The following is a 27461-nucleotide window of genomic DNA, read 5'->3' as shown; positions in this document are numbered from 1 at the left end:
TCCGGGCTTCCGGAGGCCCTCACCTGCCCACTCCCGAGGCCCGGCCTCCCCCACTTCTCTGACATGGAGCCAGCTCAGTGCAGCCAGGCTCCACCACACTGCCCCCCCCACCGCCCCCATCACTGCCCTGGCCCTGCATCCTTGCTGGGCATCTCCCTTGCTGAGGTCCTCTGGCCAGGACCTCTTGCTATCAGGGTCCTTCCCCGCTCTGTGGCCCAGCCCGGCTCAGGGAAGGAGGGAAACGTTGAGCTAAGTAGCCAGCCCCCAAGGTGTTTGCTTCCCCTGCAAGCCAGCTCTCAGCCCGCCACTCCACACCCCCACACCCCTACACCCCCACACCCCCACACGCAACTGCCTGCGTGCTCCTCAGGCCCAGGAGGGAGCAGACCCCAAGCACTCATTAGACCCCTACTGTGTGCTGGGCTCTGAGCACAGTCCGCTGGGAGAACTGAGTATGGGACCGGGACGGGGAGGGTCCTCCTAATCCCCAGGCAGCGCGCACCCGCTGCCGGCTGCCCTCCCCCCTTCCCACTCAGAGTTCTGGTGTCCTGGCTGCCCACACTGGCCCTGAGGGGACAGGACAGTCTTGCCCTCTTCATTTTTTGTGACCCTACTTTCAACCAGCGATGGCCGAAGGCCACCCCCAGCTCCCTCTCTCCATGGGAAGGGGCTGCACATCCTGGGAGCCGAAGCCCCTCTCAGGGCCCGGTGGCCACGGGAGATCTGTGCTGGCTGGAGCTCCAGGCTGGAGAAGTGACCACCTACACTCTCCGTTGGACAACCCCAGGGGAGGGGTTAGAAATGTCGGGAGCTGTCTAGTCACACTTCCCCCCAAAATAATTACCTTCCAGGCTCACGGGGCTTGTCAGCTCCTGGGGCAGGGCCCTTGGCCCCCTTTCTCAGCAATAAGGCCTGGAGCGTGGCCCAGGGCCTGGACCCGAGACGGCCCTCAGGAAGCATTTGATGAATCGACACCTGAGCAGCTGCTCGTCCCCTGCCTCCAGCACCCTGGCCTCCTCCTGGAAGAGGGACAAGGTCCTCTCCTGCTCAGGGTGGCGCCTGCTGCACCACAGGCCACCTCTGCCGCCAGCTATTGCTTGCAGGTCACCTCCTGGGGTGGCCTCCAGGACACCCACCTGCTCCAGTGTGTCGCCAGCCCCAGTCTGTTTCCGGCCCAACACTTGCCCAAGATGTAATTACCTATGTTTGTTCCCTCCCTGGACGCCCAGCGTCCAAGCGGTACGCTGGTAGTAGTGTTCCCACAGTGACCGGCTGGGGGCGGACCCTCCCAGTCTTTATTGGGAACGGGGTGCGGGCGGGGCGGGGGGCGGGGAGGATGGGGACGAGGGCGCACACTGTCGGCGTGGGCCCCGGTGAGCGCTGTTTAGGGGCGGTTTTTCACTGGTTGCGCCAAGGGCTGGAGATCATTGTGGGGCTGGGGGAACAGCGCTGCACTGCCCCCTCCCCACACACACACCAGAGTTCACGAGATGTGTGGCCGAGGCAAACCATCTCGCCTCTGAGCTTCCAATCTCCTCTCAGGCGAACTGGAGGCCGGCGTTCCCACCTCCGGGAGTGGTGGAGAGGGGTGAGCGCAGACGCTGCAGGGACAGCGCTCCGCAGGGCCAGGCTCACAGTGCGCACTCCCAGGCCAGGCCCCGGGCAAGCGAAGGCTCTCCCGGAGGCAGGCCCCGCAGGAACAAAGGCTGCGGGGGGCGGGGGGCCGGCACCAGCTCCGGCCCGCCCGTCGGAGAGAGGATCCCCGCGCGGAACCCAGTCAGCTGGACTCTCCGGGAGTCTGTGTGCAGTGAGACTTGGGTTCCCCGGGCACGGCAGAGTGACGGGGCTGGGAAGGCTTCCTGGAGGTGGGGGTCCCAAGCCTCGCATCCGGACGCCGCGCGGCCCCTTTAAAAACCAATGCCCGGGTGCTGGATGAGGGCAGAGGGCGGAGGGCGGCAGCGGCGAGCCCGGCCCCCGCCCCCTGCGGCCGCTGCGTCTCATCTGCACCCAAGACTGGGCTCCAGCTGACGTCACCTGCCCCCGAGCCGCGCACGCTGATTGGCTGCAGGTGACGTCAGGGGCTTTTTTCGCTCGGCATGACCTCATCCCCGCCGGCGGCCCCGCCCTCCGCCCCGGGCCTGTCACTCGCGGCGGAGCCGGCTCCGCGCCCCCAGTTCGGACGCCGAAGCCCGAGCCGAGCCGGAGCCCGAGCAGCACCGGCCGTGCCCGCGGAGCCGCGGGGTGGGATGCGCGCCGCGAGTGCGCGTGCCCGCCCGCAGTGTGCGCGCCCCGGCCCGAACGAGCGCTCCCCGCGTCGGCCGCGGCGACGACGGCGGCGACGGCGACGCGGCCCGCACGCTCCCCCGGTCCCTGCCCCGGCTGCGCGGGCCCCCGCCGGGCCCATGGGCGGCGCAGCCGACCGGGCGCGCTGAGCGCGGCGCGGTGCCCCGGTGCTCCCCGGAGGCGAGCGTGAGCAAGGTGAGTGGGGGCTCCCGGCGGGGAGGAGGTTCACCGGCTCGGAGCCGGTGCGCCCGGCCCGGTCCGAGGGGGGGCGCCTCGTCGGGAGCGCTGGGGGGCTGCGCCCGTCCGGAGCCCGGGAGGTGGAGGCAGCCGGGAGGTGAGCGGTCCCGGCTCGCGGGGTGGCGGCCCCAAACGCAGCTCGCAGGGGTACCGTGGACTAGACAGGAAAGACCTTGCGCCGCTTCTCGCAGCGCCCGGAGGACCCCGGCCGGACCCACGCCCTGCCACCGATTAGCCGTCTTTCTCCCTGCTATTGCTTCTTATCTTGGTTGGGGGAGGGGTTATGAATTAAGGGGCTATCACTTGAGATCCAGCGGGGATCTGTCCTGACCACCGTGCGAGGCCATGATACCCCACCGTCCCCCAGACGACCCCCCGCCCCCGCTCACGTTGGGGCCCACAATTGGAGGTCTTCGGTGCCGCGCGCTTGCCGGGGATGCGGAGTCTTTGGCGGTAGGGGCGGAGGGCCTTTCGGCTTCGGGAGGTACAAGAAAGGGCTAATTCCACCTGGGGTAGGGGTGCTGCAGGTCCATCTCCCCTGTGCGCCCAGGCCTCCACAGGCACCCCCCCTCGGGGTGCTCGGCGGGCCTCTGCGGAATAAAGACCTCGGCCAGGCTGCTGCAGAGGCAGCCCGAGTGCTGGGGGAGGGGCTGGCACTGCCAGGCTGGGTGCAGCCAGCCTCCTTCCGCCTATCTCCCCACCTGGGGGGGAGGGTATATCATAGTCCAGCCTGGAGAGGAAGGGACACAAGGGACCCAGCCCACACCAGGTCTTCGCGTTCTGGGAGAATTTGCCTTCTGGCTTCTGCCGGGGGGAGCTGGGGGCCGGGAGCTGCAGCGATGCGGTGAGCGGAGCTGGGGGCTGGAGGAGAGCGGTGTCTGCAGTGTTCTCGTTGTGCAGCCGGGGGGAGGGGCTGCAGGCCAGGGGAGCCGTGTTCTTCCTGGCCCTAGGCCTTCTTGCCCGAAGGGCAGCCCTGGACACTGAGTAGCATCCAGCGCCCCCAACCCACCGGGGAGGACAGATGTCTCCCGCATCACACCCACCAAGGATGGGGCTGCACCCTGAGGTCCGCTGCAGTCAGCCTGGGCTGGGAGAGTTGCGGGCAGGTTCTCGTCCCCTCCTGCCCTCAGCCCTTGGGAGGCTCCTGGGCTTCAGAGGCTGCCTCCCAGAAGATGCTCTGCAGCACCCTGTGCTCCGGGGCCCTTTCCCACATCACCTCCCCTCTCGGGCCTGGCTGCCCTAGGGGCCAGAAGTTTCAACGGGACAGAGGGCTCCGGGGTCCAAGGGCTGTGGCCGAGGGAAGCCAGAGGGTGTCCCCATTACATCTCCGAGATGTGCACACAGCTCCCCGGGGATGGAGAGGAGGGGCCAGCCCTACAGAAGGCTGAGTGTGCTCTCCGTGGGCTGAGGCCACCTCTCCTGGGCAGCTGGCCCACATGTGCAACATGGTGGATGGTGACCAGCAGAACCTGTGCTGGCCTTGGTGTGTAACATGGGGACAGGTCCCGCAGACCAGTGAGGCTGGGACGAGCCCGGCAGGAACAGAGGAAAGACAGATGTGGTAGTGTCCTGCCCCCGCCCAGTCAAGCACCCACATGCCAAGCCCCCGCCCACCCCAGGCTCAGCCCAGACCCCTGGGAACCAAGGGCGAAAGGCCCTTACCTGCTGTCTCCCAAGGCCGTAGCCTCTACTGGCTTGGCAGGGGAGTGAGGGCCAGCTTGGGGCCTGTGCTGCTCACCCCCAGGAACTGAGAGGGGCGCAGCGGTGCGAGCTTTTGGGGTCCCTGACGAGCATAGCGGAGAGTAATGTGAACAGACCTGGTATAAGCCCTCGGGCCCCACCTCCGGAGGGCTCCATGCAGCCACTGCTGCCCTTGAGCAGCGGCAAGCTGCCCCTCCACTGCCCGCTGTTCCTGGGAGGCCGCCGGCATGTGCCAGGTACCCCTCCTGAGTAAGAGCCACGGTCCCCGTCGTCCCAGGCCTGGCAGCCACCTCAGGGGGCAGTGAGCTCCCTGTCACCCGATGCCGAGCGGCAGGGCCCTGGTGAGGGTGCCGTCTGTTGGGAGTTCTCTGGTCACACATGCGCTCAGGGACGTGAACATGCTTCGGGGAGGCCCTGGGAGCCAAGGCTGTGAGGCCGTGGAGCGGGCCCCGGCGGTGGGGTGTCCTGGGGTCTGGGGGTGTTTGGCATGCAGAGGGTGAGGACACGTGCGTCTAGTGACCACAGGTATGTGTGCACCCATTTTCGTGTAACTGCACACGACAGGGGTGGGGTGAGGTGGGCTGCGGGACAGGGCTGAGCACAGGCCCGTGCGCAGTCAGGGTGCAAAGAGGCACGTCCCAGCAGGCTCAGTGGCGTCCGTGCTGCACCGGAGCGGGCAGTAGCCCGCTGGGACGGGGAGGGCTCTCCTGCCTCTGGGCTGGGAATGGCCTTGACGCCGGTGCCTGGGCTGTGCCGCCCTCCTTAGCCGCCCCCCTCCCCACCCCTCACCCAGGCTCTGGAACAGGAGGTGAGTGGTGCTCCTCCCCCTCAGTAGTTCCCAGAAGTGGGGTCTGGTCTGAGCCTGGGGTGCATCCTTGAAAGCAGGAAGGCCCACGACCCTGTAGTGCCTCTGGCCTGTTCTGGCCGCAGTGATCTGCTCGGGGCTGCCCTTAGCTTCTCCGCCCCTGACCCCCACTTTGTGCCCAGCCCTGGGTCCTCGTCCACAGCATCCACTTTGGGGAGGGGAGAGGTAATCTTTAGATCCAAGGAAGCCCGGTGGGTGGCAGTGCGCTCCCAGGAGGCCAGCTCGGTGCAAGAGGGGCTTGGGCCAGAGCTTGGCTGTTCAGAGAAGTCCTCCAAGGGTTGGGAGTCTGCAGGGTGGGTGCCAGACCGTGAGGAGGGCAAGGACCAAGCGGAGCAGAAAGGAGAGGGGCCGCAAGGGGCCTGGCGGGGGTGGTCCCAGGCCCCAGCGACTGGGCACCTGCAAGGACAGGAAGAGAGGTTATGAGCGAGGAAGGGACCTGCGCTGTGCAGAGCCAGCCTTGCTCAGCGGCTGCTGCTGCTGCAGGAGTAGCGGTTGCCTGGCACCTCTGCTGTTGCCATGGCAACAACGGAGGTGCTAACTGGCTAATGAGTCCCCCTTGGCTGCAAATAACAATACTGTAGTGGTTAATAGGGCCACGCTGGAGGATCCTGGGGAGGCAGGGGCGCACCAGGTACCAGCCTGGGCAGGCTGCCCACACCCCCACCAGCCCCTGCCCAGCCCATCCCTGGCTCCCCTTTTCTCTGGCCTCAGCCTCCCCTCCGCCCTGCCCTCCTGCAGACTGTCTTCCCCTCTGCTGCGTGGACCCCTCCACACTCAGGGCAGAGACGCACAGGCCTCGCTCTCCCAACCCCTTCCCTCCTCCCTACGCTGAGGCCCATGGCGGCTGCTGCTGCGTTGGGTGGGAGGCAACTGCTCCCTGCTGCCTGAGGGGCATGCAGAGGGAGGGCCACCTTTCCCCACGGTATCCCACTCAGGGTCCTGGGCCTCTGAGCTGGACTCTCAGATCCATGGCCAAGGGCAGGAGGCTCTGCCCAGACCTGAAGGAGAGGCACGTGGGAGGGGACCTGGGGGCTGCGGCCTGTCACAGCCATGAGGAGGTTCAGGTTACAGCTTCCAAAAACTGCTCATGATGGAGTCAAACCGGGACCCCAGAGCAGGCAGGACTCCCCTCAGGAGGGGCACCAGCCCCGGCTGCACCCCCACAGCAGAGGAGCCTGGGAAGCAGGTGTCTGTGGGTGGACCCCCACGCCCCGCCCACTGACCAGGGTCATCCTGGGCACTTCCCTGGGCACCAGCTGGGTGGTCAGCCTTTGCTGCCACTGTAGGTGGACTCCAGCGTCACTGCCGCCAGCCTGGGGGCTCACCCGAGCGGTGGTCCCCAAACAGGGGCTGCTGCCGCAGTTGCTTCCAGTGTCTGTCACCACCGCCTGCAGTCTGACCAGTGTTCTCAGGGTGTCTCACCCCAACACTGCAGGCTGGGGGCTTGCTGAAGGGGTCCCCTCTCTGTGGGCCCCAGGGTACACCTGCCTCCCAGCTGCCCCTCACCCCCAAGCTGGGTGGGAAAGTGGTGGAGGGAAGAACTGATGGAATGAGGCCTGGGGTTCTGTCCAGTCTCCTTGGTGTGACCTTGGGTTGGTCCCACCCCTTCCCTAAGTCTCAGTCTACCCACCTTTAAAATAAATTCAACACCCTGATACAGCATGCCTCCGGGAGGGGGGCATGAGGCTTCGGTGGGCCCAGACAAAGGCTGGTTCTAAGTGGAGACAGGCCAGGTGGGGCCTGACAGGTGGGATGGGGGTGGCGGAGGCTTGGCACGGACCCCCCAGGAGGGGGCTTCCACCCAGGGCTCGGCAGTCCCCTTAACCTCCTCCCCTGTTGGTGCACCCCTCAGCCCGAGGGCCTTTAGAGACCATGGTGAGGGTCCCAACACCCCCGAGGGCCCCAGACACAGGCCACCATGCTGATCTTTATCCTTGGTTGCTCCCCACCCCCCCATTCTGGGGCCTACCAGCCCCTAGATGGTGCCCCCAGGCCCCAGGCCCCCACTATGCCTGGAGCAGAGGGCTCGTACCACGCCCTTCTGTGGGCATGGGGCGCACCCTGCAGGAAGGCACCGGCTCCACACCCTCTGTGTAGCGGGCACGCAGAGCTGGAGAACCGGTGGCAGCAGAGGGGCCCCCACACCACTGAGCCCCTTCCAGCGCCTGCTGGGGCTGCATGCCCCCAGAAGCCCGTCAGCCTGGGGAGGCAGCCCTGACACCTCCATGTATCCGTCCAGATTATCAGCTTATAAAGCATGCCTGGGGTTTTCGGGATCAGAGAGGGAGGGTGTGCCGCGGAGGGGGCTGGGAAGGTGTGGGGACCAGAGAGGGGAGGGGTGACAGAGCTGCAGGGGCAGGGTGCTCAGGGTTTGTCCTGTGCCTCTGTGGCCCAGCCCAAGCTTGGAGCCCCTTCCCTCTGGTCCCCCAGTTTCCCTGCGCTGTCCTGCTGAGGCCGGCATGGTGACTGGAAGCTGCAGGCTGACAGGCCCTCCCGAGTTCCTCGAGCATCCCAGTGCCACATGTCACAGGTTCCTCGTGCTCACGCAGAAGAGCCCGAGGGGCACGGATGCACCCCCAGGGGGGAGGGGCCCATGGATCGAGGCTGGACCAGGCAGTCTGGGCCCTCGGACCACACACAGGCCCTTCTGAAGTCCATGCTGACCAGCTGCCTCTCCCCACAGGGCTGGCGCCATGCCTGGTCACCCCGCATTCTAGGCCACACCCGGGCCATCGGAGCAGCCCCTGATCACTTCAAGGGGCATCCCCTCCCCACTGCCCACCGCCCACCATGGCTGGGGACCGGCTCCCCAGGAAGGTGATGGATGCCAGGAAGCTGGCCAGCCTGCTGCGGGGCGGCCCTGGGGGCCCTCTGGTCATTGACAGCCGCTCCTTCGTGGAGTACAACCGCTGGCACGTGCTCAGCTCCGTCAACATCTGCTGCTCCAAGCTGGTGAAGCGGCGGCTGCAGCAGGGCAAGGTGACCATCGCGGAGCTCATCCAGCCCGCCGTGCGCAGCCAAGTAGGTACCTGGCACCCGCCCAGCGCCCCGTCCCATGCTCATGGCACCCCTCCCTGCCCAGGCTCCCGTCACCCCCAGGGTCCAGGGCTGAGCTCCTCAGCCCAGTGCCTGGGGACCCTTGGCTTGGACAGCCTCCCCGCCTCTGCCCTTGAACCCAAACCAGGCTCCTCAGGGTCAGAATGTTTGGAGCCATCCCACACCACTGACCACAGCAGGGCAGGCCCCACCTGCCCCAGGGAGGGCCTCCCTGACCCCCACCCCCCGCCATCCGCCCTCCCAGAGCCTTTTGGCCCATCTGGGTCCTCGCTTGGCCCCCACGGAGCTGTCCAGAAAAAGCCCCGTGTCCCAGGGGCCCAGAGAGGGGTGCTGAGTGGTTGAGCGAGAGTAACCAAGCACCAGGCGCAGGGCGTGCTGGGGCCCAGGCAGTGGGGGCGGGGCCCCTGGATGGGGCCGGGTCAGGCGCACTCTCTGGGGGCTGCGAGGGCTCAGAAGAGGACAGGAGGGGTCCAAGAGGTTTACGAGGAGCAGTCCCTGTCCCCAGCACCCCGGTCCTTTCCCCTCGGGAGTCTTGAGTGGCCTGGAATTCCCCCTGTGACCCCACAAGTGTCGCAGGTCACCTGCAGTGGGCAATCCTGTCTTTTCCCAGCAGCAGGAAGTCTGGCGGGGGAGGGGTGATTGGGCCAGGAACCTGGGAAGGCAGTGGCAATGGGGGCTGTGGTTGGGGGGGGGGTCTCAGTCACAGAGCACAGAGGGCAGAGCTGGCTATGAGAGGACCCAGGTGAAACTGCCGGCTGAGGCTGCTCCCCACAGCCTCAGGGAGGGGAATCCGGCCAGCCGTCACCCCCAGCAAGGGCTCCCTGCCAGAGCGAGATCCCATTGGCTTCTGGTGACATCATCTGGCCGGGCTGGGGGCTCAGCTGGCTTAAGGGCTGAGTGTGCCTGGGGGGCGGGAGCATCAGCGGCTCTCTGAGCAAAAGCTGCTGAACATCTGGCCCTGGGCTGGGCATTCAGAGAGGGAGGAGGGCAGGTGGAACCCCAGCCTCCAGCTGCTGCCTCCTGGAGTTGGGGGGCTCTTGCTGTGGCCCTCAGTTTCCACATAGCTGACAGGCTGGGGATGTGGGGAGAGGAAAGTCAGGCCCAAAGGTACCCTGCCTTCAAATCCCCAAAATGCGCTTGGCCCATGTGGGAGCCAGCCCAGGCCGTGGCTGAGCAATCCTGTCTCCGTGGGCCCCTCGTGGGCCCGCTGGGGACCTGTCACATTTGCCCGTGTCTCTTCCGCCTGGGCCTGGCCCACGGTGGAAGCCCCGTGTTCACTCCCTCTGTCCTGTGAGTGTGCATGAGGAGAGGCCACATTGGGCAGTACTGCCCGCCCCCCACCCCCGTCTCAGCCTGCACAGATGGGCCAGCCCATGAGCCCTTGGGCGCTATACCTGACCAGCCGTAGGACGGGCGTCTGGATGTCTGCCCTCCCCCCTCCCCCTGAGCCCCTGCCTGGTGGTGCCTTGACCTCTGCCCTCCTGGCCCCCAGGTCGAGGCTGAGGAGCCACAGGACGTGGTGGTCTACGACCAGAGCACCCGGGACGCCAGCGTGCTGGCCGCAGACAGCTTCCTCTCCATCCTGCTCAGCAAGCTGGACGGCTGCTTCGACAGTGTGGCCATCCTCACAGGTGAGCCCGGCGGCTGGAGGGATGCAGGACGCCTCTTCTCTCGGCCTCTCTCCCCCACTGTCTACTCGGCTGGGAGTCAGGGGTACCCCGGCAGTCGGGGTTCTGGGTCCATCCCATTCTCTCTAAGCGTCTGTTGGGGTGGTGGGGGACCTCAGTAGCACTGGAGTTCTCAGGGCTCCACTATCCCCTCCTCTGGACCCCCACACTTTAGGGCCCCCTCCACTAGCAGGTGCAGAGGGGAACGGAAGGAAAGGTGCGGTACCTTTGTGGTGGGGTACCTTTGTGGTGGGGGTGGGGAAGGCATCCCGGCAGAGATGGGGCTCTGCTGAGGACTCCCCCAGCAGCTGTCCCAAGGAGAAGGCATAGGCCCAAGCGTCTGGAAACCCCAGTCTGGCCCAAGACGGTCCCCACAAGGGGAGGCCCCCACGGCTCCCTCCCAGCCAGGGTGCTCAGGACCCGGCCTGGAGGCCCTCAGGGGTCCCCACAGGGCTTCCTGTTCCCCAGAGCAGCCAGGCCAACCCGGAGGCTGGAAAGCACCGCCCCCCCAACATTCACACACCTGCACACACCAGCTCCAGCGGTCCCCCTGGGTGCTGAGTCAGTCTGCTGACCGCTGTAGCCACGCTGCTCAAGGCAGACCCCTTGGCGGAGGTGCCGGGCGAGCCCAGCGTGGCGAGCCAGCGCGGGGCACAGGCACAAGGGCCGCCCTCCACACCTGTGTCTGGCGTGGCCCCGCGCTCACAGGGCTGGGCTTGTGCGGTCGGAGGGGTCGGCATCCACGGGTGGCGCTGGGACGCAGGTGGCCGGCACCCACCAGCCTGTGTGTCCCACCTGGGCTGCTTCTGAGCTCGCCCAGGCAGCGTGCCGGCCGTGTCACTGAGGAACCAGAGCCACAAAGAGCAGACCCTGTGTGCACCCCTGCCCCTGCTTCATCTGGGGGCTGAGCAGCTGGGGAGTGGAGGGGTGAGGTCAGCAGTCTGGGCTTTCACAGGTGTCCTGGGCGTTCTCCCAGGGCCCAGCACACCCACCCTGGCAGGGGAGGGAACCACCAGGCCCCGCTGGGAGTCTGAGAAGAGGGTCCCAGAGTTTCAGCTTCCCCATCTTCAGGCTGCCGGAAAAAGCCGAGAGCCTCGAGTGGTATGTCTCCCCAGGGGCGCCCTCACGCAGCCCTTGGAGGGGCAGGCCTGGGCAGGGGTGCACCAGGAGAGTACACCTGGGCCCCACCTGGCGCTCTCTTCCCCCTCTCACCGCCCCGCCCTGCAAAGTGAGGCTGTGAGGCTGCCCCCGTTTCTCCCAGAGCCCAGCCAGGAGGGAGTCATGCCCCTCAGAGTAGAAGGGCGGCTTCCAGGGACACCAGGTCAGGACCCAGGCCTAGGGACAGCCCCCCCGGCCTTGCGCGCAGCTCCCACCCCAACCAGGCAAGCAGACCCTTGAGCAGTGAGAATGGGAAGGCCAGGCCCAGTGGGGAGGTGGGTGCTGCCCACCCAGAAGGGGGAAGCTGGGGAACCCAGCACAGAGGGAGGAGCCAGAAGTTGCAGGCTGACCCCTGGGGAAGAGGTGAAGGGCTGTGAGGAGCCGCAAGATGAGGACGGCCCTGCTGGAAGGGAGAGAGCCCCACCCCCACCCATGACAAGGAGGTGGGTGAAAGCGGGAGAGGGCAGTGGGGTCAGGCGCCCTAAGGTGCTAGAACCTGCGGCTGTGACCCCTGTCCCCCGCCCCCTCCCAACCCAGCCGCTAGGCTGTGACGTCCAGCGCGGGCGGGGACGGGAAGGGGAGCCTGGCCCTTTAAGCAGCGTAGCCGGGAGCCCGCGTTTGCTCGCGCGCAGCGCTGCGGAATGCGGGGATGCCGCCGCCGCGGAACCAGTGCGCTCCTGAGGCTCGGCCCCGCGCGCATCGCCCTCAGACCTGTGCTGGGGGCCGTGGTGGGAGCAGCCTCAGCAAAGAGGGTGGGTGGGGACCCGACAGAGAGGGAGGGGTGGGGACAGCTTTAGGGCTGGAGCGTGCGGTGGCAGAAGCCGCGGGTGGGGCGGTGGCTGGGCGCGCGTGCCTGCGGGGAGGGCGCGCGTCCGGGGGCGCGCTTTTGCGCGACGAGTCCAGGATCTCATTGTGAGGGGCAGGCCAGTCGCTGCACCCTCCCAAACTCTCCAGGCAGCAGAGGGAGCGGGGTTAGTTGGGGAGGAGGTCCCTCCTGAATGGAGATGCCCTTAGGGATGCCTAGGGCCTCGGGGATCCGTCCCGTGTCTCGGAGTACTGGGACCTGCAGAATCCAGGTCTGCTGCCAGGGCTTCGCACCCCAGCGCCCGTCCCTAGAGCCTGTGGCAGCCCTGGTTTCCGGCCACACCAGGCATCCATGGGGGTCTGCAGGGGGCTCCCCATGCTGGTTGGCTGTACCCAGGAGGATCCTGGGGAGCTTCCTTGAGAAACTGCTGCAAAGGTTGGCAGGTCTCTGCACCTGTGTTGAGACTCCCCGTTTGGGGAGGGGCTCCTGGTGCTCCCCCCACACACACTTTGGCCATGCTGCTCTGAACAGAGAGGGTCCCTGGCTCTGGATGATGAGCAGGAGCCGACCCAGGCTCCAGCTTGGCCTCCTGTTCTGGGAACCCGTGAGCCGTAGTGTCGGTGGTCATTTCCCCGGGAAGGGACAGCTTCTCCTCAAAGGCGCAAGCCTCCCCTCCCCCTCCTGGAGGTTCCCATCTCCATGTCCCTCCCATCCCGCCCAGAGTCAAAACTTCACTGGGGGCTCAGGAAGCATTCTGGTTGGGGGTCAGCACACACTGGCCACAGAGCTGGGCCAGGGTTCAGGTGAGGTGCCCGGGCGTCTCCAACCTCGGGAGTCAGCAGGTCTCGAACCAGCTGCTCCTGGGCAGCAGACCCCACCCCACTCTCCTGCCTCCTCCGGAAGGGGAGGCCTTGGCCCCGCCCCGTTGCGTGAGATGGGCTGGTCCACTAGGGCTGGAAATGGCAGCCACTGGGCAGGGAACAGCGAAGGTGCCACAGGGCTTGTGACCCCAGAAGTGTGATCAGCCCCAGGGGCCCACCCGGCAGGCCTTCCTCTTTCTACCAAGAGCTGGCAGCCACCGGGCACTGCCTAGTTGCTGGTCCAACTCAGTGGTCACCCAGCCAGGCCAGGTGGGAGCGAGTCCCTTCCCATTATGTGGCAGACCGGACAGGGAGCAGCCCTGCCCCACAGGCACTCACTGAGTCAGAGGTACACGGGGGAAGAAACCAACTCAGGCCATTGCGGCCAGTGGGGGGCTCCTCCCCCGACCCGCAGCTCAGGGCTCAGATGTGCTGTGCTGGACGGGGCAGTGCACGTGCCCGCTGCCTGCCCTGCGTGCTCCCAGTGCCCCAGGCGCCCGGCTCCTCCGTCTCTGCTGGTAGAGTGTAGCCATCCCGGAGCGCAGAGGCCCCCATGGGCTGTGCCAATCCCAGGGGGTGATGTCATGCCCATGAGGAGGGGGGCCCCTCAGAAGCTCTTGCCTCCTGGTCCTGGCACCCACACCAGGCCTGGGGCTCCTAGCCAGAGGGAGGCAGGGAGGCATTGCATCAGCCCAGGGGAGAGGTGGAGGCCCGGCCTGGCCCCGGTCATAGGGACGACAAGGGGCTGTGTGGCCCACACCTTCCACAGGAGACCCCCAGCACCACCCCACCCCTACCCGGGCCTGCACGTGCTGCCTGTTGACCGCCACCGTGACCCCACGTTTTACGAGCGTCACAACAGCGTCGTCCTAGGGGAGGAATGTGGGCGTAGGGGCGGTCTGCAGACACAGGGCTCCCCCAGAGCGCACGAGCCACGGAGCGGTGAGATGGCCCTCCGGCACCCGGTGCTGAGCCTGGGTGCTCAGATCGGAGGGTCAGCCGTGGGGGGCCGGGCTGGGCGTGGCTGTGACCCCGCGGTGGTCCGTTCCCCGGGCTCCCTCCCGCCCCATTGGCCTGCACCACAGTCTCTTCCATTCCGTCCTCCTGCAGGGGGCTTCGCCACCTTCTCCTCCTGCTTCCCCGGCCTCTGCGAGGGCAAGCCCGCTGCTCTGCTGCCCGTGAGCCTCTCCCAGCCCTGCCTGCCTGTGCCCAGTGTGGGCCTGACCCGCATCCTGCCTCACCTCTACCTGGGCTCTCAGAAGGATGTCCTGAACAAGGTGTGCGCAGGGCCCTGGGGCAAGGACACAGGCGCACAGGAGCACGCTGGGCTTGTCTGGAGGAGGAAGGGAGCTGAAGGCTGATGGGAGGGATGGATGAGCGCAGGCTGGGGGCACAGGAGGACCAAGGGGGCCCGCAGGACCGGAGCCGGGCTGGGGGAAGGGCCCGGCAGGACAGGGTGGAGAAGCAGCTCCCTGCCCCTGGGCGGCAGAGCCCACATGCCAAACTGCTGATGTCACTGGGCCCCTGGCCAGCGCTGAAAGAATCCCGTGTTTTAAAAATGGTGACGAGGGAAGAGGGTGAAGCCACCGCCCAGGCAGCCCTGAGATTCCTGGGAGCCGGGCGGGTTATGGGCGGGGCTGTGGGTGGGACTTGCAGAGGTTGCTGGCTCCGGGGTGGGAGTGGGCGGGGCGACTTCGGAGGCTCCCGGCCGCAGGCTCCCAAGGTCCTGTCCACCTGCACCCGCTTCCAACCTGTCCTCCCATCCCTCCAGGATTTGATGACCCAAAACGGAATAAGCTACGTCCTCAATGCCAGCAACTCCTGCCCCAAGCCCGACTTCATCTGCGAGAGCCGCTTCATGCGCATCCCCATCAACGACAACTACTGTGAAAAGCTGCTGCCCTGGCTGGACAAGTCCATCGAGTTCATCGGTAAGGGGGCGCCCAGCCCCCACTCCGCGGGCAGTAGGGCGCGGGGCAGGCGCGCTGACTGGGGTGGGTCTAGTCCCGGCGCAGTCGCGGAAGGTGAGCAGTGCGCAGGGCGGGCTTCCCTCCCTGGGGTGGGGAGGGGCTGAGCCGCTCCTGCACTCACCCACCCCTGTGCCTCCACTGCCCCCAGATAAAGCCAAGCTGTCCAGCTGCCAAGTCATTGTCCACTGTCTGGCTGGCATCTCCCGCTCTGCCACCATTGCCATCGCATACATCATGAAGACCATGGGCATGTCCTCGGACGACGCCTACAGGTAGCTGGCCCCTTGTCTGTGGCTGGAGACCACCTCCTCCCTCTCCACCCTCCAAGCATCAGCACAGCCCTGGGGTCTGGGCCCCAGGCAGGGGGAGAGGTGGGGAGGCCTGAATCCAGCCCCAGCCCAGCGGGTCTACACAGCAGCTGGCACGCCTGGGAATGGGCCGTGGGTGCAGGGGAGAGGCACGTGGGCGGCCTGACCTGGCGGTAGGGTAGGCCCTGTGATCACCCAGCCCCCTCTCTCTCCAGGTTCGTGAAGGACCGGCGCCCATCCATCTCGCCCAACTTCAATTTCCTGGGCCAGCTGCTAGAGTACGAGCGGAGCCTGAAGCTGCTGGCCGCCCTGCAGGGCGACGGGGCCACCCTCCCGGGGTCACCCGAGCCCCTCACGGGCCCTGCGGCCCCACTGCCGCCACTGCCACCACCTACCTCAGAGAGCGCGGCCACAGGGGGCGCAGAGGCCAACGCGGCCAGGGAGGGCGCCCCGAGCGCCGCCGCCGCCAGCGCCGCCGCCGCCAGCGGGGAGCCCCCTGCACCTGCTGCGGCCCCCGCCACCAGCGCACTGCAGCAGGGCCTGCGCGGCTTGCACCTCTCCTCCGACCGCCTCCAAGACACCAACCGCCTCAAGCGCTCCTTCTCGCTGGACATCAAGTCGGCCTACGCCCCCAGCCAGCGGCCCAGCGACCCCGGGCCCTCCGACCCTGGCGAGGCCCCCAAGCTCTGCAAGCTGGACAGCCCGTCGGGGGGTGCGCTAGGCCTCCCCTCTCCCAGCCCCGACAGCGCAGACGCAGCGCCCGAGTCGCGCCCACGACCCCGTCGGCGGCCCCGGCCTCCAGCAGGCTCCCCCGCACGCTCCCCTGGGCACGGCCTCGGCCTGAACTTCGGGGACACCAACCGGCAGACTCCACGGCACGGCCTCTCCGCCCTGTCTGCCCCCGGGTTGCCTGGCCCTGGCCAGCCGGCCAGCCCCGGGGGCTGGGTGCCGCCCCTAGACTCCCCCAGCACGCCTTCTCCGGATGGGCTCTGGTGCTTCAGCCCCGAGGGCGCGCAGGGCGCACGGTTTGCACCCTTCAGCCTGGCGGGCGCGCAAGGCACTGGCGGCGGCGTCAGCGACTTGCGGAGGCGGGAGGCGGCCAGGGCAGAGTCCCGGGACGCGCGGACCAGCTGGCCTGAAGAGCCAGCCCCGGAGACACAGTTTAAGCGCCGGAGCTGCCAGATGGAGTTCGAGGAGGGCATGGTGGAGGGGCGCGCCCGTGGCGAGGAGCTGGCCGCCCTGGGCAAGCAGGCCAGCTTCTCCGGCAGCGTGGAGGTCATTGAGGTCTCCTGACGGCGGCCGGGACCCAGTGCCCCGAGCCCTCCGCTGCCCTCGGCTGGGCCGCCAGCAGCCGGGCCCTCTATAAATATATATTATATATAATGCAAAGAAAGGTAAATGGTTTTACTGCGATTTTTATCAAGAAGTAAATATTTCGATTTTTTATTTATTGAAGCTGTTCATTCTGGCAATGATTTGGCAACAGTGAGGGTGGTCCTCCAAGCTCTATTTTTAGTCTGGTATTTAAACTGAGACACATTTCTAAGCAATATGAGGCCACCCTCAAGTGGCAAGCTGGGGTGCCAGGCCCGGGGTCCCCTCCTCGCCAGCCCCAACCCCAGCTGACACCACTAACCGTTGCAAAGAGGCTGCCGAGCTTTCGTGCACTTTTTACATAAGAAAAAGGGGGAAAAAGGAAAAAAAAAACTTTGCCACAAACTGAGCCGCAGAAACTCCCTGCCTGCCCTCCCCACCAACCTCTCTGCATCCTCTTCTTTCTCTGCTGCTTTCTGGGCCCTGGGGGCTGTGGTCCAGGAGTCCCTCCCATCCCCCACCAGCTCCAGGCACCATGTCTGGGTGCCATGGAGGGTGCCCCCACCGCCCGTCCCCCACACCGAGCTCGTGCCTGGCTGGTGTCAACCAGCACTGGGCCTGCCCAGTCCCGGTACTCGCAAAGGCCTGGGGGACAGAACAGGATAGAACTTCGTGCACGGGGTTCTTGTGTGTCAGATGGCATGGGTCCCAGGGCAGGGACAGAGGTGGGGGGCCCTCACTCCGGCCTGAGCCCAGGTCCACTTTCACACTCAGCAAGGCTATTCAGAGACTGCTTACCTCCCTTCCACTCTGGGTTCTCCCAGCACCACCTGCAGGTGCAGGGACCCAGGAAGAGGGGCTTGGCCTCTGGGGTGTGTAGCCGGAGGAGCTGCGCTGACCCTTGCTGGCTCCCCTGGCCCTGGGGCAGGTGGGTTTAGGGTGTTGCTCTGGGCTCTTCCCTCCACCAGCCCCAGCCCCAGCCCCCCCAGACTCAGAAGTCAGGTTTATTCCCACAGGGGAGGGGCCAGAAAGCCCAGGTCAGACCCGGTGCATCCAGGGTGGCATCGGGGCAGCAAAACCCTGACCTGAACAGGGGCCGGACACAGCCTCAGCCCGCCCTGCCCCCACCGGGGCCTCGGAGGAGAGAGAGCCCCTGCACACCCCTTTCCCAGAAGCTCTCCACTCCAAAGTCTCCCAGGATCTTCGAGGCGATGTGCCAGTCCCCACCCCAGACAGCTTTTTGGCCCAGCTGGCCAGCCTGGGAGTGAGGGCAAGAGAAGAGGCCCAGCTACCCTCGCCCACACCCCTTGGGTTATTGGGGCCCATGGGTTTGGGAGGCGGGAGTAGATGTCCCCTGAGCTTCAGAAGTCCTGGGGTCTAGGAGTTGGGCCCAGCCACCTGGGAAGAGGCGGGAGCTTGGCAGGAAGGGTGGTCCTGGCAGGACTGAGCCCTCAAGCGGGGTGGGAGGAGCCTGCCCACCGCCAGCCACCCCCCAGCTGTTTCTGTGTTCTTTAGACCCGCCGCCCTGTGTCCCTGTCATGCCTCCTTTAAGCAGAAGTCCTGTTCCTGTCCTCTCTGTCCCCACCCTGCTCCCCAAGAAATAAGCTATCGTTGTATTTGCAATCTATGGATTAGAAGTTTAAGTATTTATTATTATTGGTTAATTATTATTATTGATTATGTAAATTTGCCTCCTGTTCGTCTGTCGCGTTGCGTTGGGTTTCTGAGGTGACCCGGGCGTGGAGGATGCCCTGGTCCCCCTCTGCACCCCACCCCTGTGCTGTCCAGGAGACGGTGGTCTGGGCCACTGGTTGGGCCCAGCACTCAGAAGGCGGGCCCTGGGCCGGCCCTCCCCTCCCTCATCCTCTCTCCAGTCTGCAGCAGCCCTCACATCGGCGTCTGTCCTGGGGGTGTGGGGCTCTTGCTCCTGAAGCACTGGCCGCCCCCCAGTGAGCAGCTGCTGTGCTGTGGGGGGGGCCTCCCTGGTCTTTTCCACCATGTCCCAGGCAGGGAGGGGAGGAGCCTCAGTCCTCTCCAAGTCTCCCTCAGCCCCACACCCTGTGCCCTGGCACTGGGGTAGCCCCAGGATAGACCAGGCCCCTCCTGTTATTTGCTGGAAAGTCTGGCAGAGGAGAGGTGCCCTCCCCCCCCCCCCCCCCCCCCCCGCCACTGGCTCGGCACCCAGTCCCCCGACTGGGCCACCCGCCGGCCCTGCCTCAGACCCCTCCTCCAGAGCGGCCACACTCTCTGCTCCTGTCCTGTCCCCTTCTTTTGTATTTGGAAAAAACGTGTTGTAATAAATCCTGAGATGGATGTTTTCTCCATGCCTCTGGCTGCCTCTTTCTTCAGCCTGGGGGTGGGAGGGTGGGAGGGCAGGGAGGGGGTCCTGAAGGTGCCCCCACCCCCGAGGCCAGGAGGCTGGCGAGTCGGGCTGAACCCACAGGGCAGAGGGCAGCTTGGGGTCGCCACTGGGGGAGGGGGCGTGTGCAGAGGGGGAAGCGCAGGCCTCAGCTGCGCCGTGATGCAGCATCCTCACTGCGGCTTCCAGCAACGTCTTAAATATCTTAGAACCACGCGAACAAAAACTCAGTTTTGCCCTTCAATCCCACCCTCCCAGACACACAACTGGGAACGACTCAGTGCGCCCCACAGGCCTCCTGGGGTCCCACGGGGGCCCCCGCATGTGCACACCGCACCGCGGCTTTTCCTTGTCATCAGTGACGGGGCCCGGCCCACTGGAGCGTCTGCACCAGCTCTTTACATGTTACGTAGACGACTTATTGACCTCAGCGTTTACGTGGCCCAAGGGCCCCTGGTGTCTCCCCACCCTCGTCCCCAGCTCTGGGTTCCTCTCCCTGGAGGCGGCTCTGCTCACCTGCAGGGCCTCCCACCTCACCGCCAGGGCAGGGGGCTGCGCGGGTGTGTGCGCGTGCGTGTGTGAGCCTGCAGTGCGTCCACTGCTTCCCTAGGACCGGCTTGGAGACAGCAGTGCCCCGGGTCCCTCCTGGGTTTGCCTGGCCGCTGCCACACTGCTGAGCACCCCTGTGTGCCAGGCACGCCCCCCCCAACCCCCCACCCTGTTTCCCAGGAACTTCACTCCCTCCATCTCCAGCCAGCTCCGGACAGGACCCGCCCGCCACCCGTCCCACGGTCCTGGGGCCCAGACCTTGAGAGACCTCGTAGGGGTCTAGCCTGGTGATATGGCCAGACCTGTGTGTGTGTGAGCACACGTGTGTGGCCGCCTACACACATGGGTGCTGCCAGAGGAGCCAGGGTCCTTGAACCCTGCACCCTTCAGAGTTCTCAAAGAGGCCAAAAGCTGGAAACAGGGGCCTGCCACTCCAGCAAAGCTATTTTTAGCTCCAGAACATCTATTTATAACTCCAGCAGCCCCTTGGAGTCAATTAAAGGAGGACGGGAAAGAGCCGGTGGCTGTCTCCAGCAGCATGGCGGTGTGTCCCCACCCCGGGTGCCCGAGAGCACCCGCAGCAGGGGCAGGGCCGGAGGGGGGGGGGGGTTGACCCACTGGGGCGCTGACACCTGGGGTCCTGGGGCAGTGTGGGACCCCAGATAGGGGTGGGCCACCTCTGACCAGTCGACCAGGCAGCCAGGGTTCCCCGTGCCCGAGGGCTGGACGGAGCAGGTAGTGAGGCAAGGCTGGAACCAAGCCTGGCCAGCCTCCTCCCGCTCAGGCCCCCACATTGCTGTAGTGTGACCCCGGCTCCCCTAAATGCTGGGGGCATCTCCTCCCACCTATGTCCCCTAGGTGGGGGCTGGGAGCTGTAGGCCTTGTGGGTTCAGGATAGTGGGTAGAGGGTGGGAATGGGCTGTGTGGTGTGCGTCTCTGCCAGCCAGCGGTGATGCTGCTGGTTAGGACGCCTGGGCCAGCCACCCTGGCGGTTCTTGGGGTGACTCAAGTCGCACCTCAGCACCGACCCTGGGGAAGTTTGGAAAACAAGGTTTGTTCGTCCATTAAGTCATAGAGGGTGCGTCCACCCCGTGCCCAGGGCCACGCGGCGAGGTGCGGGACAGCGTGGATGGAGCTCTGCCTGTACGGGGGCTGGGGGTGCGTAGGGCTTTGCAGGTTCGCTCCTTCTCAGCACATTTAAGACATGAGAGTGGGGACTGAGGTGCGGGAAGGGAGAGCACAGTCACCAAAGTGGTCAGTTATCCAGGTCACCCGGGGTTTTTTGAAAGGGGACCTTCAAGGGGTGGGGTCGCCGGTGGGACTGGGAATGCATTTAGGCATGATGGACGCTTGGAGTTGGCTGACTCGGCAACCCAGAGCTCGGGGTCAGGCACTTAAATCCAACAAAGCCGGGTGTCCGGCACCAGTACCAACAGGGCAGGGGCGTGGGTGGGTGCGAGGTGGCTAGGGAGTGGGTGTAAGGAGGGTGAGTAGATGGACAGATGGCTGGGTCAGGGTTGGAGGATGGCTCATTAAGGAGTGGATGACTGAACAGGGACATATAAATGAGGGGGCGAGCAGATGGGCGGATGGGTGGGTAGGTAGCTGAGTGCATAGACGGGTGGATGAGGGGTGTGGTGATGGGCGGATGGTGATGGGTGGATGGATGAGTAGATGGGTGGGTGGGTAGGAAGTGGGAGGGTGGGTGGATAGGGTGTGGGTGGGTGGAGAGGAATGAGGGGTGGGTAGATGGGAGGAAGGCAGGGATGGAGGAAGGAAAAGTGGGTAAAAAGTAAGATCTTATTACATTTTATTACTCTGCTTGTCTGCCTTGCATTGCAGCTGGGTGCTTCCCTGCACAGTCCCACCGGACCAGGGAAAGGCAGTGGCCCTCGCAGGTAGGAGGCACCCAGCAGACATCTAACGAGTAAACCACAGACCTCCTGTCTCAGGGTTGGACACCACCGTAGAAAACCAGCCCAACCCTCTCCGAGGCTCAAGGCGGGGGCCCGACTTCTCCAGCACCCCCAGAGAGTTGAGGGTGGGCTCAGGTCCCTGCTCTGCTCTGCCGGGCTGAGCAGACCCCAGAAGTGTGCTGGAAGGGGCTGGTCTCCGTGTTGCTCAGGCCCCTTCCCGCTGGGACGGTGCCTCTGATGTGCAGACCACCGGTCTCAGGGAGGCTGGGGCCGGGGGCGGGGCAGGGCCTGCAGGCCACCGGGCTGGATGGAGAGGCCGGGGCAGTGCAGCCAGGGCCACAGAGAGCAGAGGGGCACGTGCTGGGGCCCTGCTGCAGGCCTCTGCCCCAGGTGAGGTCCCACAGGAAGGGGGTGCTGCTCTGCACGACTCCGAATGGCCAGCAGGGCGGGGAGTTCCACGTGTTCCCCAGAAAAGTGGTCCATCCTGAGCAGGGTGGCCCCTGCCATCCAGGGAAAGCCCGAGCCCCTGAGGATCTGGGGGTGGAACTGGGCAGCTGGTGTCCTGTCTCCCAGAAGGAAGCGCAGAGAGCTGGGCACCAACCGGCAGTGTGCGGGTGAGCCGACTGGGTGGGGCTTGGGGGGGGGGGGGGCTTCTGCTGGCAGGGCACCTAGGCAAGGGCAGGTGTCCTCCTCACCTGGTGGAGCTCGTGTGCCCACCCACGGAGAACTCTCACCCTCTTCCGTGGGGGGGTGCGGAGGTCTGGAGTGCTCCGTCAGCCCTGGGGTGAGGGTCTCCAGACAAAGGGCCCTTCATGACGGAGTGGCCAGGCCTGACGGTGCGGTAGTGGCTTTACGAAGCGGGAAGAGGTCTGGGGAAGGGGACGCCAAGCTAGTCTGGTCAGGCAGGAGAAGATGAGGCTGAGATATGGGGCCAGTGCCCAGAGCCCAGAGCGCCCTGGTGGGGCTGGGATAGAGACCAGTGGGCCCCCCCACAGGCCACGGGGCGGGGGAAGGCCAAGGCAAGGAGGCCAGGGACAAGCCCTTCAAACGCCCCCTCCTTGGGAACTTCAGGGGAAAGGCTGGGGAGAGGGAGGGAAGGGGCAGGAGGCCAGGGGCTCCCTGAAGCCAGGAAGGGGTTCCATGAGGGAGCTTTGGGAATGCAGGGGTGGGGTGAGGGTGACACTGTGTGGCCGGTAGGGGGTGACTGTACCGACACCAACATGACACTCAGCACAGCAGCGAGGCCTTTCCTCAGGGTGGCCCAGCGGGGGCTTCAGGGAGCCAAAGGCAAAGCTGCCCTGACTCCATTCCCTGCCCTGCGCCAGGCGGGGTGCTGGAGCCCCCACCCAACCCCCAGCCTTCGCTCCTCCTGGGACCCCAGCCCCAGCTGCGGCCCGCTCTGCCAGCACACACTCACCTGGCCCTGAGAGCCCCACAGGGCAGGTGACACTGGGGACCGGGTGGAGGGTGATGGCACCGTTGGCATCGGGGCCAGGCAAAGCCAGGCTCGACCTGATGCAATCGGCGGACATGGCTATAAATAGCCAAGGAGAACCTGAAATAGAAGTGGGGGACAGATGGGGTGGGAGGGGGCTGGAGTGCTGGAGCCCAGTCTGGAGGAGGAAGGGCCTGAGCACCTGACTGGGGAGGGAACAAAGCCCCATTCTCCAGCACCCCGCCCCCACCCAGCCATTCCCATGGGGAAGCATTTAGGGAAGTGGGGTAAAGTCAAGAATGCTGCCAGCCCAGCTGAAGCGGCGATGGGCGAGGGCAAGGGGGCAAGGGGCAGGTGCCCACCACAGCCCTCCCCACCGCCGCCGCCTGTCCCAGGGGGCCTGCAGGCTCAGTGGCCCTTTCTCTCTGCCTCCCAGGAAGAGGTGGATGGAGATTCCTACCTCTCCCTCCTCCACCCCCACCCCAGTGAGGCCTCTGGGGCCGGAGACCCTGCAGCACCCTCCCACAGGCCACGGTGCCCTGGGCCCGATGGACACTGGCCTGCCCAGGCCTGGAAGGAAGGGGGCCCGCTCTCCACACCTTGGCCTGCATCACCCAGTAGGCACCTCCTTGGCTGGGAGGGGACTCAGGGGTGTCCCCAACCTGCCCAAGGACACTCACCCGAAGCTGACGGGGAGGCCCTGGGGCCCCGGAGCCTGGCTGCTGGTGCCTGTGGCCCTTCTGCTCAGGCTCCTCCTCCTCCTGCCCCTCATCTGGGGGTCCTGGGACCTGGGTCAAGACTGGGCAACCCAGGCCTGCAGGACAGAGCCACAGTGCCACAGGGTTTCCTAAGGCTCCGACCAGAGGTCAAACAGAGAGTCCAGGGCCTCCTCCCTGCCCAGTGACCTCAGCCCTCCTCCCCCCCCCCCCCCCCCCCCCCCGCTCCTCCTCCCTCAGGCTCCCCCACCCAGGCGCCTGCCCCTCTCTGCTCCCCCTTTCCGCTGGTGGGCAGCCCTGGGGAGGGGAGCCGGCCAATAAAGAACAAGGGAACGGCGCGCCCCGCTAATAAGGCCCTTCCCCTTGAGTCATCCCCAACAGGAAACTGCAGGAGGGGCAGGATTTGGGGCAGTCGGGCGGGATGGCGGAGGGGGACGTTCGGGGCCCTCACACCTCCCCGCAGGTGGCAGACTGCCCCTCCTTTCCCGAGGCCAAAGACAGCAGAGGGACACGTGGCTGCTCCACCAGCGGGGCAGTGGGCGCGGTCCCACTGGCAGCCGCGGAGCGCCCGGGCGGGCGGTTACGTTTGCCCAGGTGTAGGGGCGCCCAGGTGGCTGGCTCAGACGCAGCTGGTCTCTGGACCCTCCGGGAAGAGCCCGCAGCACACTCCGGCCCCCTAGCCCTGCTCCTGGGAGACCAGGCCGCCGCCGGACAAGGGCGTACAGCTGGGTTATCCCCGGGCTTCCCGGGCCGGGAGGCTTGGCGCGGTGAGCGCGCGGTTGCGGCTCGTGATGAGCTCACGCCAGGAAGGCCGCGCCCACTCCCGGCCACCGCCCGCCGGAGCGCGGCGCCCTTTACCATCAAAGCGCCGCACATCGGCCCGAGCTCCCGCCCCTACGCCCAGGCCCGGAGCGGAGGGTGGGCGCGGTGAGCACCTCCTCCGCGCCAGAAGCCCTGAGCATCCGGGCCCCGCCCCCGCGCCCCCAGTCCTGGCCCCAGGTGGGCAAACACCTGCCCGGCTGGGGCGGGACCAACGCCCCACTGGAGTCGGCCTGCGGACCGGGCCGTAGTGTGTGCTCTTCTCCGGGCTGGGGCTACGACTTGGGCTCGCGGGCCGCCCCACGGCGCGCTCCCGGAGCCCCGAGAGCAGAGAGCAGCCCGGCAGCGCCATCTGCTGCCAGTGCCCGGGGAGGGGTCGGCCGTTGTGGGCCGAGGCTCGCCCGTTCGCCGGTTCTGCACCTCCCATTTGTCCGGGGCCCTGCAGCCTGGGAGGAAGCGTAGCCGGGGTTCCCGCCCCCCCCCTCCCCGCCCTCCTGCCCGCAGCCTCGACTGCACACCGCCTGCACTGGCTGTGAGCCTCCCCGCCCCCAGGTCAGCCCCACCCATGGCTTCTGGGCCGCTTAGATTCCATCCTTGACCTTTAGACCCGGAATTGCCAAGCTGCTGGGTGCTGCACACAGTCTCTCCGGAATCTCATCTCAACCCCTCCAACTCCTTCCCTGCCCCCCCACCCCCATCGCACACCCGCCAACCCCCACCCCTGCAGGAAGGAAGCAGTACTGGCTGTGGTTCTTGACTCTCGCCCCCACCCCTGGACGGTTTCACCCGCCTGCAGCATTCCTTCTGCCCCCCATGCCCTTTTCTCTTCCTGGCACATGCCTCTCCCTGGCCTGCCAGCACGCTCCGTGCCCCTTGATGGGCTGCCCACCCGGCTGCGGGGACACACGCACTCGCCCCTTCTGCTTGAGGCCTGTCGCTTCCCCCCACTGCCCAGCAGGGCCTGGCACTCAGGAGGCCCCAGCCTCTCCCTGCACGTTCATGTGGTGTCCCTCCTGTGCGCACGTCTGGGCCCAAAGCTCCCTTTTTGGAAGGGCACCAGCCAGGTTGGATCAGGGTCACCCTAATGATCTCATCAGCAAAACCCTATTTCCAGGTCCTGTCCCACCCGGAGGGGCTGGGGACCAGGACATCTTTTTTGGGGTGGACACAATCCAGCCCATAACAGGTGTCAGCGGAGGGAGGGGGGTGGCTTACACTCTGCCGGGCCCCGGGAGCCCCTCAGCATCTTGCCGCAGGAACCAGCCTGCGGAGCCAGCCTCCCGGTCGGACGCGCTCTGCAGACCAGAGCAGGCGCCGGGCTGACTGCGAAGTGCCATCAAGGGCCACCTGGCCCAGGGCCTCTCACCTGGCTGCCATTCAGGGTCTCCTGAGAGCATCTTTGAGTGTGGGTACCTGGGCCCCACCCACACTCCAGAGCCAGACCGTCAGGAAAGCAGGGCCCAGGAGTCGGGTTTCCCAACTTCCTCCAGGCAGTCTGTGCACCTCCTGATGGGGACTTGGAGCGTTCGGGGACCTCGGGTCCAGTGACAGCACATGGCCACTGGATAGAGGGGGTGTGGGGCAGCCTGAGCTGGCTGGGGAGGGCTGTGTCACCCAGCTCCTTCCACTGCCACCTGCCGGGGGCCACGGCCTAGGGACCCTCAGCCTGCCCGGCCCCAGCCCACATGGGGAACAGGGGTAGGGGGTTGGGGGGGTGGGAATGCAGTAGCCCCTGACCTCTGACCTGAGGCACCCCACGCCCTGTTGGAGCCCACAGTCACGACACTGAACTGGCAGCCACCCGGTCCGGGAGGGCTGGGGGGGGGTGCCCTGTGAAAACACTTGGAGGAGTGGGTGGCAGGGGGTGAGGCCTATGCCGTCCCCCTTGCCTGGCTGCCCATCTTCCTCCCCCTGAGATGTTTCTGGGTACCCGGCCCCACCCAACCGGAGAGGGGCTGGTGGTGGCCCTTTAACACCCCGCCAAGCTCTCTGAGCCACAGGTCCAGCCATCCTGGTGCCCAGACACCGCCAGGCTGCAGCCAGAGCTGGGGCTGCAAAGCCGAGGCCCTGCTGCCCTGACACCCCCAACCCCCCCACACTCCCAAGCCACCCTGTGCCTGTCTCCAGAGCACCCCTCCCAGGACACGAGGCTCCCGCCAGGTCAGGCTCTCCTACAGCCCACACCCCTGTACTCCAATCTGGCTCTGGCTTGTTCTTGGTGGCTGGGTGTGGGGGTTCGGCCTGGGCTCCCCAAGGCCCCCAGGGGGCGGAGCTAGCCCGTGAGGCCCCATCTGGAAAAGTAGCAGGGCCAGACTCACTTGGTGGCCTCCTCCTGACCGGCAGTCCGGAGCCTGTGTCCAGCCCAGTCTCACCAGGTCCTCACTGCGCCTTGGGCCAGCGCCCCTACCCCCGCCCCTCAGGGCCTCCGTTCCTCATCTGCACCACGGGAGTAGGGGGCAGGGAGAGGGTATCGCTGACTCACCTGCCTGCTCCCACCTCTGTGCACTGTTTCACTTCCCTTGCACTGCAGGCCCCTGGTACTGGGGATGCGCCTGAGACAGACCCCTCACCACTCATGCCCTGGGGAGCCCCATGTGTGGAAAATGAGTGGCAGGGAGCATGCGCACCCCCTGCAGTGACACTGTGGTTCCTGGGACAGGTACACGCAGGAGATGCCACTGTTCAGAAGAACAGGATAGCAGGAAGATGGCCCCGAGGAAGGGGCATTGGAGAGAGGGCTTTGAGGGATGAGCAGGAGTTCTCTACACTGAACCCAACAGGCAGAGGGGGTGCAGGGCCCCGGGGAAGTGGGGTGGGAGCATGCAGGCTGTGCTGCCATCTTCCAGGGCTTTTCCTCTCTGGAGTCCATGGAGAATGGGGGTTGGGGGTCAAGGCCAGCTAATGTGAGACAAGGGAGGCTCTGAGGCCACCCCCATGCCCCTGAGAGCCAGCGCCTCCTCCCACTCTGTGCCCTGCCTGAGGCTCCCTCATGCTCTGCTCCTTCAGCCCCGGGCTGGGATCCAGGTCTGTCCTTGGGCAATGTCCCCTAACCACCTGCATGGCATCTTCTTTTGAAAATGGAAGGCCTTCCCCGGGCCGGTGTGTTTCCATTGGTTGGAGCGATGTCTGGCAGCCGAAAGGTTGCAGGTTCGATTCCCGGTCAGGGCACATGTCTCAGTTGCCAGTTCAACCCCATCTGGACTTGAACGATCCCTCATCCAGGTGCATGTGAGAGGCAATCGGTGTTTCTCTCTCTCCCTTCCTCTCTCCCTTCCCCTCTAAAAGCAATGGATAAAAATGGCTGGGGAGGGCTGTGTCACCCAGCTCCTTCCACTGCCACCTGCCGGGGGCCCTGTCCCGCAGGGAGAAAGAAAGGAAGGAAGGAAGGAAAGGAGGGGAGGAGGGAGGGAAGGAGGGATCCTGGGCAGGACTGGGTCCATGG

General features: G+C 66.2%; 1 protein-coding gene and 1 long non-coding RNA gene across 2 annotated transcripts; one reads left to right on the top strand and one right to left on the bottom strand.

Annotated features, from left to right (window-relative positions):
- The first annotated feature begins 2146 nt into the window (after positions 1–2146).
- Positions 2147–17287, top strand: DUSP8 (dual specificity phosphatase 8). The gene is made up of 7 exons (XM_053925329.2): positions 2147–2478; positions 7770–8107; positions 9636–9774; positions 13744–13910; positions 14405–14564; positions 14752–14875; positions 15127–17287. The coding sequence occupies exons 2-7, from the start codon at positions 7877–7879 to the stop codon at positions 16202–16204; spliced, it is 1899 nt and encodes a 632-aa protein (XP_053781304.1). The 5' UTR covers positions 2147–2478; positions 7770–7876; the 3' UTR covers positions 16205–17287.
- A 3996-nt stretch (positions 17288–21283) lies between these two features.
- Positions 21284–23364, bottom strand: LOC123478091 (uncharacterized). Its single transcript, XR_006653223.3, has 3 exons — positions 23165–23364; positions 22467–22604; positions 21284–21918 (listed from the first exon to the last, which is right to left on the bottom strand). It is a non-coding gene; the product is annotated as an uncharacterized lncRNA (long non-coding RNA).
- Positions 23365–27461: the final 4097 nt, after the last annotated feature.

This window comes from Desmodus rotundus, chromosome 5 (assembly GCF_022682495.2).
Source record: "Desmodus rotundus isolate HL8 chromosome 5, HLdesRot8A.1, whole genome shotgun sequence".
In the NCBI taxonomy this organism is placed as follows: domain Eukaryota; kingdom Metazoa; phylum Chordata; class Mammalia; order Chiroptera; family Phyllostomidae; genus Desmodus; species Desmodus rotundus.
This window is presented reverse-complemented; position numbering and strand designations above follow the sequence as displayed.

Coding starts and splice junctions, on each gene's coding strand:
- DUSP8 (XM_053925329.2), top strand. CDS start 7,877: ATGGCTGGGGACCGGCTCCCCAGGAAGGTGATGGATGCCAGGAAGCTG. Junction 8,108..9,635: donor AGCCCGCCGTGCGCAGCCAA/GTAGGTACCTGG, acceptor CCTGGCCCCCAG/GTCGAGGCTGAGGAGCCACA. Junction 13,911..14,404: donor AGAAGGATGTCCTGAACAAG/GTGTGCGCAGGG, acceptor CCATCCCTCCAG/GATTTGATGACCCAAAACGG.